The sequence below is a fragment of the Montipora foliosa genome, chromosome 3 (assembly GCF_036669935.1).
Source record: "Montipora foliosa isolate CH-2021 chromosome 3, ASM3666993v2, whole genome shotgun sequence".
In the NCBI taxonomy this organism is placed as follows: Eukaryota; Metazoa; Cnidaria; class Anthozoa; order Scleractinia; family Acroporidae; genus Montipora; species Montipora foliosa.
Genome location: NC_090871.1, coordinates 65,867,322 through 65,880,897, shown reverse-complemented (window position 1 = coordinate 65,880,897; position 13,576 = coordinate 65,867,322). Strand labels below are relative to the sequence as shown.

General features: G+C 38.8%; 2 protein-coding genes across 5 annotated transcripts in view; one reads left to right on the top strand and one right to left on the bottom strand.

The window, feature by feature from the left end:
* Positions 1-9,069, bottom strand: part of LOC137998004 (GRB10-interacting GYF protein 2-like) — a 36,465-nt gene extending 27,396 nt beyond the window's left edge. The window contains exons 1-8 of one of the 2 annotated variants that reach the window (XM_068844384.1): positions 8,956-9,069; positions 8,645-8,689; positions 7,341-7,557; positions 2,337-2,445; positions 2,107-2,227; positions 1,732-1,775; positions 1,432-1,632; positions 16-254 (exon numbers count right to left, since the gene is read on the bottom strand). In XM_068844384.1, the coding sequence (XP_068700485.1) occupies positions 16-254; positions 1,432-1,632; positions 1,732-1,775; positions 2,107-2,227; positions 2,337-2,445; positions 7,341-7,557; positions 8,645-8,676 (963 nt within the window). In that variant the 5' untranslated portion in view covers positions 8,677-8,689; positions 8,956-9,069. The remainder of the gene's footprint in view (positions 1-15; positions 255-1,431; positions 1,633-1,731; positions 1,776-2,106; positions 2,228-2,336; positions 2,446-7,340; positions 7,558-8,644; positions 8,690-8,955) is intronic. The other variant, XM_068844385.1, reaches the window with a different exon arrangement.
* A 70-nt stretch (positions 9,070-9,139) lies between these two features.
* LOC137998006 (dnaJ homolog subfamily C member 16-like) overlaps positions 9,140-13,576 on the top strand; it is an 11,069-nt gene continuing 6,632 nt past the window's right edge. For 2 of the 3 annotated variants that reach the window (XM_068844387.1, XM_068844386.1), the window contains exons 1-7: positions 9,140-9,411; positions 9,775-9,841; positions 9,968-10,223; positions 10,975-11,213; positions 11,514-11,774; positions 12,730-12,860; positions 13,506-13,576. The exon at positions 13,506-13,576 is cut by the window's right edge and continues 137 nt beyond it. In XM_068844387.1, the coding sequence (XP_068700488.1) occupies positions 9,236-9,411; positions 9,775-9,841; positions 9,968-10,223; positions 10,975-11,213; positions 11,514-11,774; positions 12,730-12,860; positions 13,506-13,576 (1,201 nt within the window). In that variant the 5' untranslated portion in view covers positions 9,140-9,235. The remainder of the gene's footprint in view (positions 9,412-9,774; positions 9,842-9,967; positions 10,224-10,974; positions 11,214-11,513; positions 11,775-12,729; positions 12,861-13,505) is intronic. The other variant, XM_068844388.1, reaches the window with a different exon arrangement.

Sequence of the window (13,576 nt, the reverse complement as noted above, 5' to 3'; positions counted from 1 at the left end):
ACTTATAATGCTTGCCTTTTGCGAAACAAATGCTCCTGACGAATCAAAAGTGCCTAGAGTGTTAAGATCATCGCTGTCGTTATTACTCCATTCGGGAAGACGTTCAGTCAATGCACCCCACCGAACGTCCTCCTGGTCATGATAAGATCGTCGATTACCCCGGGCTGTTTGCCACTCTTCATCTGGATGGCTGCCACGTTCTCTGTACATCTCTGGTCCTCCTCGCCAACAACCCCTGCCTCTTGTCAAGCCACCTGATGGAAAGATTAATGGCAATAAGTTTACAATAATGATGATTGTAATAATTATTATAATCTGGGCTTCTGATAGGATGCGGAAAAAAACTAACGATTATGCAGAAATTTTTGGCCATGTTATGCGTAAACATGCGTTGATTATGCAGAAATTGAAATAATTATAAAACTAATAATTAGGCCTGTCCAATGAATTTACATGCTTATGGTAAATCAAGACTCTAAATTGTGACCTTTCCCTCTACAATTAAAAAATCTGGAGGAGACGCCAATTGCAGACCAGCTTTTACCGTTGAATAAAAAGGGTTTGCAGTTGGCATTTCACTGCAACTTTTGCTAAAGTAAATAAAAAAATGAAAAATCATGTCGTTTCTCATCATGAATTTTGTTTCAACTTGGAGATATGGAGCAAAATTGTAATGTGGTTGGGCCGCGATCCATTTTCTCAATCAATCACCATTTTCAGCGGTTTCTTACACGTATATATAATGCGGGTTAATATTACAAAACTGGTTTCCAGGCTCATTGCCGAAAAATGTGTGGAAACGGCATGATTTCTTCAATGTTCAGAAAAATAGGCGTTTCAAAATAGTCAATCTCTTTGGCTTTTATGTTTGTAAGGATGGTAAGCAGCTGCTCTATCACTAATATCAGGCATTTCTTCAGTTTTATGCGGAAAATATCATAATTATGAGGAGGATGCAGATTTTAGGAAATTATGTGGATCCGCATCACCACATCCTGTCAGATGCCCTGTGTAATGGAGTGCTTCTGTTGTCAATGTGAAGTCATCCAGTGGTTCAGCATGGCAACTTTCATCTGCCAAAAATAGACCATTTTCGAATTCTCACGGCTGGACTTGATCTAGCATGAAATGGAGGCTAATGCGGGCAAATCTTTTCAAATGCAAATTAATTTGCCTGCATTAGCCTCCATTTCATGCTAGATCAAGTCCAACCGTTAGAATACGAAACTGGCCCATTGCTGGAAATGGTTTTTGTCTTTTTTACTCCAAAAGCACCATCATCCAAACTGAAGAGATTTCCTTCACTTGTTCCTTTTAAAACAACCATGTGGACTGAGAAGGATATCACAATTTTATCACCATTGGTTTTGTTTCATTCAAATTCTGTCTGATGCTGATTACAATAATGAGCCTTATTACCCCTCAGAGTACCTCTCCATTTTTCAGATCTGTCAGAGGATTTTTGACCCGATATCCTCCAGCCGTCATCATCTTCAACAGCTGCCCCCCCTGATCTCCAGTTCCCACTGTCTGAACGTCTTTCAGGTCTTTCCCATGAAGTGTCACTTGACAATCGAGGACGAAATAGTGATGGATCATAGCCTCCTCTGCCTGGACCTGATGGACCTGCAGCTAATAGACAGAAATGTTAACTCACTGGCATTCCTTAGGATAACTATAGTGCTCCCCACTACCAAAATATTGTTGATGTCAAACCAAAATGAAACAAACCTGATTCCCTTAGGCTTGGCGATCTTTCAAATCCTCCACGACCGCTGTTAAATAAATAAAGTTTCAAAGGAATAAATCATAAAATTATTAATTATTAAACTTTGATGATTGTTATGGTTTATCAGATCTTGCGCCTATGAACATTTTGGGCTGGAGTCCAGATGAGAGCGGAAAAAATGTTTATACCAGTCAAACTGACTCCTGACCACACCATCCAATTCGTGCACAACAGATATAATATATTGTACCTGTTATTTATTATTTATAGAGTTCACCCCATGAAATTTCACATGGCAATCCCCTGCTCTACCAACTGTGTTAATATAACCAATCACCATTACTAATTTTAAGGTAAGAGAATACAGCACTACCAACCTGGTTTCATTCCACCCTTGCCTACGAGTGTCCATGCCACGCCCAAATCCCCCTCCCCCCTCACCCCTGGTTTCCTCGTAAGATGTCTGTCGTACGTATCCTCCATCACCTCGTCCACGACCTATGGGTGGATGAACACAACACAGATCATAAATTATATTGTGCCATAACAGGAACTGTTTTATCAAATCACCAAAGATTTGTGGATGTGACGATAATATTAATAATACCCCGTAGTCCTCCGCGCCCTGCTCCCCGAGGAGCACCCGCTCCTCGTGTTCCACCACGCCCCATCAACTTCAATACCGCATTGCTGTTCACAGATCCCACTGAGTTTCTCTGGAAATCAAGTATACGGTGACAACATTAATTATGTTGTTATATTTGAGAGCTTACTATTCGCCTCTACTTCTCTCACATCTTAAGGGTTAAGGAGGTTCACGCTAATTGTTTGTGCGCAACTTTTACTGCGCAGGTAACGCGACTGTAATATGCCACGCATTACTTCAAGCATCAGTTAAGATCTTATGGTGACAAAATATGCCGGGAAAAATTTCCAGGCCCGCAAAGTAATGGCACATTATTTCCAACTCATCATGAAACACTAAAGAGAAAGGACCGGGAGGCTGGAAAAGGTTGCAAATTGAGTAGTGGCTGAAAGTTTTGAAAATTCTAGGAAGGTTAGTTTTAGTCAGCAACGTTGCATGAATTTAATGGGGTTGGTTTTTGAAAATGTTTTTATTACGCTACGAACTTCTTAGTTCAAAATGAATGCATGTTTTTGAAGTTCTTTTCCTTAACTTTTATGTAAATAGAGCAGAATTATATTGTCTTCCTCATCCACTTGAATAGTGCATACCTATGAGGAAACGGTCAGAGATTATATTCCACAAAATCCACACTCTAAAAGATGAGCATGATGGCCATGGAGAGATTATGATACAAAACACTAACCAAATAAAGATAACTCCTGCTTGAAACTTCGTTGCTATGCTCGAGAAAGTTTTTTTTTTACAAAGACCTTTCATTGATCATTCCTGTCTTGGGTTCCAGTCCTTCCCGACAGTTCACGCAAAATCATGACAAACAATTTTCCAAGAGCGTTGCAACATCACATCGATTTTACTCGTTTGGATCATTGGTGACCCCTATTTTTTACGACAAATCATTCGCTCTTCTTACAATCTACAAAACGTAAGAAGTCATCTTTTTTTTTTTAATTTTCCTTCCTTGTGTCCTGAATTCTGGAAGTGGTTACAACAGGTAGCGCTTGCGAAAACGCTCATCAAGGATTTAACTCTACTCTTTACAACGTCCCTAGCGGCATGCAGTTATCTAAAAAACCCACTCCTATATTTCTATGCACAGAAACTTTCAATCTAACATATTATTTTTATGATTTTCGGCGGATGAGGAGACGAGGCTACAACTCGTTATGATGACCCATCTATCGAAATGTTTCCCTTGCCTTTTTCTCCGGAAGAGAGTCAGTGAACCCCCCAATTTTTTTTCATTTTTGGAATAAGCAGTTTTTGACCTTACTTCAGGCGAGAAATGAAACAAATTTCAATGTGGGAAGATTTTTGCATGAATGTCCTTAACCCATGGACTAATTCGCGTGCGCTGTTGTGTTGTACAAGATAACTTGGGAAATTTTCGAGGTTTTGCATTGGAAAGCGAGCGTTAAAAATAAACCATATGCGCAGTAAATGTACACAAGATACTGAGTTCTAGAATTAAGTTCACCTTGAAGAAGAAACAGTGAACTTCCAGATGATGTAAAAATATTGCTAAAAAGTGATTCAAAACACGTCCTAAGGCTCAACTGGAAATGTAAAGGTAGAATTTTCGAAGCAGCGCGCGTTAAGCAATCAAGAAAGTTTTTGATCGCTAACTAAACAAAGCGCTTGAAAAATATATATTATAACTCAAAATATGCCTTGTGCAATTTACAGTTAAATCTAACCACTCAATGGATAAAAATTTCTTGAAATTTATTCCAATCGCTTTGTTTTCTTGCAGGTATAAGTGCAAAAATTATGCCCAAACGCCGCTGCCGAAACAAAATTTCACGAGGAGCTTTCTGTTTGTCGAAATACACGTGCACAAAACCGCAAGATTAATTTAGTTAATTGATCACTATCATGTTTCATGAGAGAACAAACAAGGTCAAATTGTGTACAAAAGTGCTCTTTCGAAAACTTTCACTGAAAGATAACTTACAAAACACAAGAAAACCAACAGAGAAAATCGCTGGAGGTATTCTCGCATTTTACGGAATATAAACGCACGATCGGATTGATTTATTTGTTGAAGACACTGATCTTCCGAGGTATGCCGAAGGTGAAAATTCCTTCGATTACCAATTTATGTTAGGACAAAAAAAACTTGTTATTTGCAAAAAATCCATCGGTTGATCAATATAAAGCTAAATTTCGGAGCAAATCAATGCCCATTATGACGTTAATTGCTACGAAGGCCTTTAATTCTGCGCGGCTTACTCCATGAAAAAAGGTAATGCGCCCGGGGGTTTTAACAGTTTTTGACAGGCATACCTACTCGTTTCGTTTACCATTAATTCCCATAGATCATCTCCTATGAAAACTAGGAAAAATATTTAATTCATTCTGATTATCAAAAACGAAATACCGAGCAGTGGCTGCCACGAAATCTGGAACTTGAATACTATCGAGCTGATCATTCCAGCGAGCTTCTTGTTTATCATCGGTCTCTAGGTTTTCACCGTCTTCTTCGTCACTTTTAAAGCCATCTAAATCAAAATTTTTGTTTCTAATATCCCCTCCTCTTACAGGAAAACCATAAAAGATCCCTTAGATCCCTAGATCCTCCGAATCCGAGAAAAAAAAGCATGAATATCCCCATCGTTCGGTGCGCTATCTAGCGCATCGGCTGTTGTTTTCGCGTAATTTGATCGCGCGATCGAAAGGGCAAAAAGCCAGCCCTTGTGGGGTCTCTTATCAGCTGTCAAAATATGCTCACAACACGGCAAATGATTGGTCAATTATCCTTCTAAATCTCCATAACAACAAAAAATTTAGATTTCCTAAGGGAGACTGGGTAGAGGCCTAAGATCAACTCCGATCAAGACGCCATTTTGTACGGCCGGTTTTGGCCGGTTTAGGTATTTCAGGGGTCATCGCGCGCGGCCGGTTTTGGCCGGTTTAGGTGTCAATGGGTATAATAATATTCTAAATAACATACAAATGCTGTCTAAAATTAGCTCTTCGTCTACATTTACTACCTCTTGCTTTTGGCAATCATTCCCTCTTGCACATGATGAGTAAAACTGATTTTATACAACCGGTGTGATTTTATCTATGGTTCCTCATCCTTTTATTTTGTAATTTTGTGTTGTGTAATGTATTTCTTGAAATGGTTTTTAGAACGAGTAGGTTTGCTAAATCCCATAAATATACAGGACCTATCCAGTCAGTCATGATGCACAGGTACACTGTAACAAAGCTAATGACATTATTAACTTAAGCTCGTACATCAAATGCTGACACCAACAGAAGGCTTCCATTTTTCAACATCATAACCACACATATAACAACAAATTATTTGTTTCAAGTTTCAACAATACACTGTACCAGTTAAAAGAGCTACAGCTATAGACTATGTGCTACTTAAAATGCAGTGGGCAAAATTTGAAATGTGATTACAACCAATATTAGAAGTATGATATTAGAGTAATAAAATGTGACCTCTCAAGGGAAAACGTACCTAACAGCTTTCCGTGAGTGACCTGAATTCTGTGTGGTTGCCGCGCAGAAATAATTTTAACCCCTGCACACGGCCTTGCTCACTCGTGTGCACGACTTGCCAGCCCGTGTGGAAAAATTTTCCATTCTTTTTATGTGGCAGAAACATCCACTTGTTCACACGACTTGGTTTTTCAATCACTGTTTAGTCATCCGTTCAAGGAAAGGATGCAACATGCTTGTGCGATTTTTGCAACCGTTTTAATGGCTGAAAAATTAATCGCTCATTGATTTCAATTTTTGAGGATTAATCTTTATGATGTAAGAAAAGGTGTAATCATCCTCTGCCGCTAACAGTTTCAGTTTCCGTGCATTAAAAGTATTGTAAAAGGTTTATCGTAGACTCTTTGCTTTTGTCGGTGGGCTACAATGCGGTCAGTAGGAATAAAATCGCGCACCATGGACCCAGACTTCAGACTACTCCCCATCAACTTCAAGCGTAAATTTTGCCCTTGAAAAAGACAGCAGTTTACTATAACCTTATGAATGCATTGTTGCTATTTGCAATTCCGCGCAAAAAAAATTGACTGACTCCCTTTCGCTCGAATACACCGCAGCCCAGAGAAAGAGATATTTTGATGCTACGATCAATTTTTCAACTTGCGACCGAACAACTCAATGCCAATCTTCTGATAAAATGTGCAATTAAGTTTAGGTCTATTTCCATATTTTCTTTTCGCAAACTGTTTTTAATGATCAAACTCACTCAAAAGATCGTCCTTTCAGCTTGTCTGTCTAGTTATAGCTCAAGCCTATTGATATTTTAACTTATGACTTGTGACCTACTTTCCGCTTTTGACATCCACTATTGCAAACACAACTACTAAGTGTATTACCACTCCAGTGCATGGCTTTCTAACTTGTCTGTTTCCCATGCAGGAGCCATGTGTGTAACCCGTTTCACGAAAAGTCTTTAGGTACGTTTCCCGTGAGAGGTCACAAATTAACATTGGAACATTGTTCTCTTGTGAAAAAAGACCAATCTATTACGAAAATCAGAAGAAAGTCATTATGTGATGTGTAGGTGGAATGTAGGAACATATTAATTTTGTAGAAACAGTCACAGTGAGTCACAGCAAGTTCCTGGGACTCTGCCCCACCCCAAAACCAACGGGTATGCCTACAAAAGAGTTTTGATATAATAACACAAGCCAGTAACAAAGTACAGTTTGCAAAGACGTACAATTACAAAGATACACATGTTTATCTGATAAAAGGACAGCTAATTGTTTTCTTTATTTGTATATCGTGGATGTCGCTAGCAGCACTAGAAACAACTCTCCACTAAGTGGAGATGCTATGGCAGCAGTTGCTCTTAAACTTTCCTTTGAGTGACAAAATCACTCTGCAGGTTAATATACTATTAGGTATTCTGTCTGATGGCTGTAACAAAACAAAATTTAAAAGAAAAATAAGAAATACCACAAGAAAAAAAATGCAGCCATGCAATACCTGCTCCTCTTCAGTCAAGGGCTGGAATGCCAAAGGAAGAACGGGTCTAGTTCTACAGACGGATTCAAACATCTCCAGCTCTTCTGGAATCTTTACTTCCTCATTGAATAAAGCCAGCATCTCCTCCTTACCATAACGATGTTCAGCAAGTTTGTACTTGGGACCAGGGGAGGGGGGAGGGGATGTGACACTGTTTCCACTTGACAGGGCACGGAGCCTGGAAGGGAAAAATTCAATGATATATTATTAAAAGCTTAAAAGGAATGTGGCTGCCTTCCTTGCGCTGCGTAATTCACCTTACCAAAGCCAATGTACTTTTTTTACACTGGCACAAAATCTAGCAATCTTTTTCTGGGAGGGAGGGGCAGGACACTGATACATTCTAAACAACAATTGTTTAAAATGTATCACCCAACTAGTGGACTAACGCAAATCCTACATTTTGATTGGCTACGCTACTAGAGGACTATTAGTAATAGTCCTCAAGTGGCAAAAAGCGTGACGCTTTCTTTTGTTTTATTCCCAAATAAATATTTCTTCAACTTGCATTTGCTAACTTTATTATTGCCTTTTCTTTCCGACTAGTTTGGTGATACTAAAACAATTAGACCCTTCGCCCTCAAGGGCCACGGGTCAATAGCCCACTCAGCTTCGCCTCATGGGCTATTGACCCGTAGCCCACAAGGGCTACGGGTCTAATTGTTAAGTAATAAACATAGCAAAATATTTTGGACTGGTGAACACATCACTGCTGGTTTGCTTTGCACAGATAAAATTACCACCATGCTCAAGTAAGGTCAGTTGTGCCAACGTTTTCTGAGAGTGCATAAAAATTGGCTGCAAGACTGTTCAACTTAAATTATTGACACTTCATTATCTAAGTTAATTTTTTCAAAACCTTTTGAACGAAGAAAAATCCTGTGGTGGACACTTTGGTCACATTTGCTAAAAGAAATAATGCATGCACAAAGTTTCAGAAGTTTAGATGTCTACAGATGTTAGCGTGTCAAATAAACGATTGTCGGCGATAAAAAGTTTAGCTCATAACAAAGCGTATTTAAGGGCATGTAAGCTTTACTAAGATAGCGCGAAACTTAATTTGTCTTGAAGGATTACCCTCGCAAAGTACGTAGGGTTTAATTTAAATCAGCTGAAAATTATCAATCAGCTGAAGTGGATAAGCAAAAGATACAACAACAACAACAAAGCATCCTGTACTGACAAAAAATAATTTCGTTACATTAAGTTGCACTTCGAAACAATTGGCAAACAAGTGACTGTGATTTTTTCTTGCGTCAACTCACCATTCAGGTCCAAAAGTTAACGTTTCCGACATCCTGATTGCAATTCTGCAGGGGAAAATATTAATAAGATCGTCTCAGATTTTATTGCTTTTTTCAGGGTTCCATTCAATTAAAACTTTGGGCGTGGGAAGGAATGATACCCATGCAGATCTCAAACAAAATGCGTTGTTACACGATAAAAAATTCTCAGTACTATGTATGTAGTTGGTCGTGATTCGCTGCTGAGCACCGCAGGCAGCTTTAATTTTTGACAAAACCAAAAACACAGGTTAAAGTTCATTGAAAAAACCTTTGTATAACAGCAAAGGTACCTGATAATAGTTTCAGCTGATGCTGCAAGAGCTTAGCAAAGTTCTTCGTTGGGTTGAGACGAGAGAAAAATGGCGAACCTCGAAATTTACAAGTTTGATCACGTGGACATTTGTCTCTTGGGAGAAGAGCATAGCCACATGGGGATAACAGCTGACAGGACATTCCGTTGGCGCAGTTTATTGACTCCTCAGCGGATTTCTCCATGAAGAAATTAATCTGATATTCTCGAAAATCGACGACGTTGTTGTCATCTTCTGTTTTCATCTCCAAGACTCCTAAATGAAAACTACTTTGTTTTTAAGGCATCTTTTGCTGTTTGGCTTGATTCTGATTCAATTTCCATCGTGTCTAGAATCGTTGGATGCTGATGAAGACCCTTACAAGATACTGGGTGTTCCTCGATCTGCAAGCAACGACGACATAAAAAAAGCTTATAAGAAAATGGCCAGAAACTGGTAACATTTCCTTCGAATTCCTCTTTTTCAGATCAGTTTTTTGTTCCCAAAGTCCCTTTGTTTCTATTTTCTGTAAAGGTAAATTTTCCCTCGCACTGGATTCTGCAAAAGGGAAATTACTTTTGAAGCTACTGAAGCTTATCCAGGAGAAACTATAGTGTATCATTGGATTTCCTACTAGGATTTGTCTGCTGGATAGTAATTTACCTTGTTGACGGAATTGACCAGCTACATTTAAAGCCTGAAAAATCACTGTCATTTTGTTTCAGCAAGACTCTGGCAAGTCTAGCTATGACTACTAAATAATACTCGTTTGTGCCTTGACAGGTTTAAAATTTCTTTTTTTCCTTTATTATACGGTAGGCACCCTGACAAGAATGATGATCCGGAAGCACAAGAAATGTTTATTAAAATAAATGAAGCTCATGAGGTGAGATGCTTATATTGGAAAATTAACTTGCACACGGCAATCTCCTCTCCTTTACCAGACCAATATCAATGTATTCTTCAAAGCCAGGTTGTCTGTCAATATATTGATGAAATTTTACTTTTCCAGATTTTGTCTGATAAGGAAAAGAAGCAGCACTTTGATTTGTACGGCACTACAACGCAACCAAGAAATGGTCAAAAACAAGGAAGTCCATTTTTTGATCCTCATAGTGGCTTTAGCTTCTTTTTCAATGGAATGCCTTTCCAGAACAGTTGGTCAACACCTGGACAAATCGACTATAGAACATACTACAAGACCATTCTACCAATGAGCAGTGAAAAGCCATATTTGATAAAATTTATTGCAGACTGGTGTTTCGCCTGTGAGTGAATGTTTTAAAAGAAATGTCCATCCTTACATCAATGGTTACACAGATGCATTAATTCATGGAAAGAACATCAAAGAACTTGTTTTTGTCATATCATCTAGTTTCATGTTAACTTTGCAATTTTTTGACTATGGGTGGAAACCTCTAAGCCATTTCCATTTAAACTACTCAGTCCTGTGCTCTAAATCCCACTCGAAAAACAATGAAGTGTTAATTAAATGATAGAGCCATGCATCCCTTCAACTTATGAAGCCATGAGAGGTAGATAAAAAATGTACAGTAACACCGTGCACCGGTGGCTCAGTTGGTTGAGTACCAGGCTGCCATGCGGGAGGTCATGAGTTCGACTCCAGCCTGACCAACACTCAGGGTCTTTAAATAACTGAGGAGAAAGTGCTGCCTTTGTACACGTACTAACATCCGCAAATGGTTAGACTTTCAAGTCTTCTCCAATAAGGACTATAAATCATCAACCCCATCTCACAAATATCTTCCATGTTCATTAGTTCGCTGTGGGATGTTAAAGAACCCACACACTATTCGAGAACAGTAGAGTTAAGTTCCCGGTATTGTGGCTGTACTCTGTTAGTATATGGGTATGTCGGTATAGCAGGTCCACATCAGCTGAATAGCTGCCAAAACTTCAACCTGCTCAAACAAATAAATAAAGAAAAAAACAATGTCTATAGGAGTACCACTAAAAATAATAGAAAAGTTTATGATACATGTGCTTATGTGTTGACAGGTGCACAAATTGAAGAGATATGGGAAGATACAACACATGGCATGAAAAAGAATGGCATGGGAATCGGCATAGTCAACATAAACAGTAGTCCACGTCTTGCTGACGCTTTGGGCATAAGGCATGTTCCAAGCATCATTGGTGTTATAAATGGATACATTTCATTCTACAGTGGATCGGTTACCAAGCAAAGATTGAAAGATTTTGTAACTGGATTGTTCCCTGGTGGACTGATTCAAATGGTAAATGCTTTTTGTTTTCAACTTGTTTTGATTTGTAGAAGAGTAAGGGCATTATTGCAATGTTTCATTTTAATTTTTTAAGTTACATCATTTTGCCCTTTAAGCGCTATTTTTTAAGTTTCATCTTTGAATAGAAACGTTTTTTTAACTTACTTTCATATTGCAATTGAAATTTTGTACCTACTGTACTTAGTGTCATTTTAAGGCATTGTTTCAGCAAAGCATATTAAATTTATGAGGTACGTGTAGAAAACCACAAAATCATGTTGAACTTTTCTAAACTTTTAATTTTTCATCTAGGTAACAAAACAGAATTTGGATTCTTTCCTGGATACAAGTGGAACAAACAAACCTGGTGTAGTTCTCTTCTCACAAAAACTTTTGCCTTCACTACTCTATCAGCTTGTTGCTTTTGGCAGTCATAAGCAACAGTCATTTGGCTTTGTTTCATTAAAAGACGGCTCTGCAGAATCCATCAGGAAGAGATTCCATGCGAACTCTGAAGAAACGACAGTTATGATCTTTAAAGATGATGCAGCTGCACCAGATGTTGTAGTCACAGTAAGAGCAAAATGTCACTTGTCCCCTTTAAACTCATTCATAATTCATGAAGGAAAATAGAAGCGTTTTACGCAAATTGATAACAAATTTCTCCACGCACCGGTGGCTCAGTTGGTTGAGCACCGGGCTGTCACGCAGGAGGTCGTGAGTTCAACTCCGGCCAGACCAACACTCAGGGTCTTTAAAATAACTGAGGAGAAAGTGCTGCCTTTGCAATTACATCTGCAAATGGTTAGACTCTCTAGTCTTCTCGGATAAGGACGATAAGCTGGAGGTCCCGTCTCGCAACCATTCAATGTTCATAATCCTTTGTGACGTAAAAGAACCCGCACACTTTTCGTAAAGAGTAGGGCATGTAGTTCCCAGTGTTGTGGTCTGTCTTCTGTGGTATATCATGGTTGGGAGGGTAAAAAGGGCGCACTTAATTTTGGAGCCTCGCTCTGTTGTGCGACCCCCACCACAGTTGTGGTGAAAGTTACAGTAAATAAAGAGAAATTTTGTTTGATCTTTGATGTCTTTTATGACCAAAATAACTTTCAAACAAGAGCACTTACCGGGGGTAATATTTAATTAATTCAGTTTACTTTGTTTTCTAACCCAAAAGGCCAAAGGGCAAGCAACTTGTAATTTGTACTCACCAAGTCAAACCCCAAAGAGACAGCTTTTTGTAGTAATCACTGTGTCCCTACCACCTACTTAATTAAATTAATAACGCTCTCCCCTAATAGGTCCGAAATGTCAACCACTTATTTCAGCTGTTCCCTGCATTGGTATCTGAAATGTCAGCCCTGTTTTCATCCAAGTCCATATCCCATAGATGAGGAGGTCTGAAATACTTAATTATTATTACCAGGTGAAGTGTATTTTCCTCTAACTCTATCCCCAAGGAGACTGGAGTGTTACCCCCACTCACCCATCCCTTGGGTATGTGAAACTTAAGTCATGTCATTTTTAGGCATCAGAACTGAAAAGTGGAAAACTTCGGGAAGTGGTGGAAAGTCACAAGTATTTGTACCTTCCAAGGCTTTCATCACGAAGCTTGTTTCATGACCTTTGTCCTGAGGAGAGATTTAGATCACAGCGAAGGTAATTGATATTTAACCCATTGACTCTCAGGGGTTCCCCATTGATGAGTAAAATCATCTGGCGTTAGACAGAGTGAAATACGAAGTCTGGCTGGTTTGGGTGTCAAAGGCTTAACGCTGTAAAATTCACAAGTCTCCATGTGTGCTTCAGGCATTGGTTATCAAAAATTATCTCTCAAAAACTATCTCCTAGGTGAGTGACAAATCCCAGTAAAAACATGCTATGGAAGAGGAGTGAGTTAGCTACCGAATAGTACTGTTATATTGTAAAACAAGGAGCTACCCATTGAGTGCCTGGTATGATTGTACTTCAAGATTTTCTTGTGACTGTTGACGAAATACTTGACATATAGAGCCAATGTTATAAATTATTATTGAAAGCTAAAAGCTGCTATAATCCTCTCTTTATATTTACATTGTAAGATCTGCTTGTTGACTTATCAACCAACCAAGTAACTGACTGACAGAACACTTTACTGACTGTGTCACTCACTTACTGATTGGTCACTCAATTGGTCCAATTTGATTGATCGATTGATTGATTGATTGATTGATTGATTGACTGACTGACTGACTGATTGATTGGTCAGTCAAGACAGACTATTATTATTAATAATTTATATCTTATTGTTCTTTCCTATTTCAGACTGTGTGTTGTCCTTTTCACAAAGCAAGGCCAACACGAGAAAGAAAAGCTTATCCTGAGATTATTAGCAA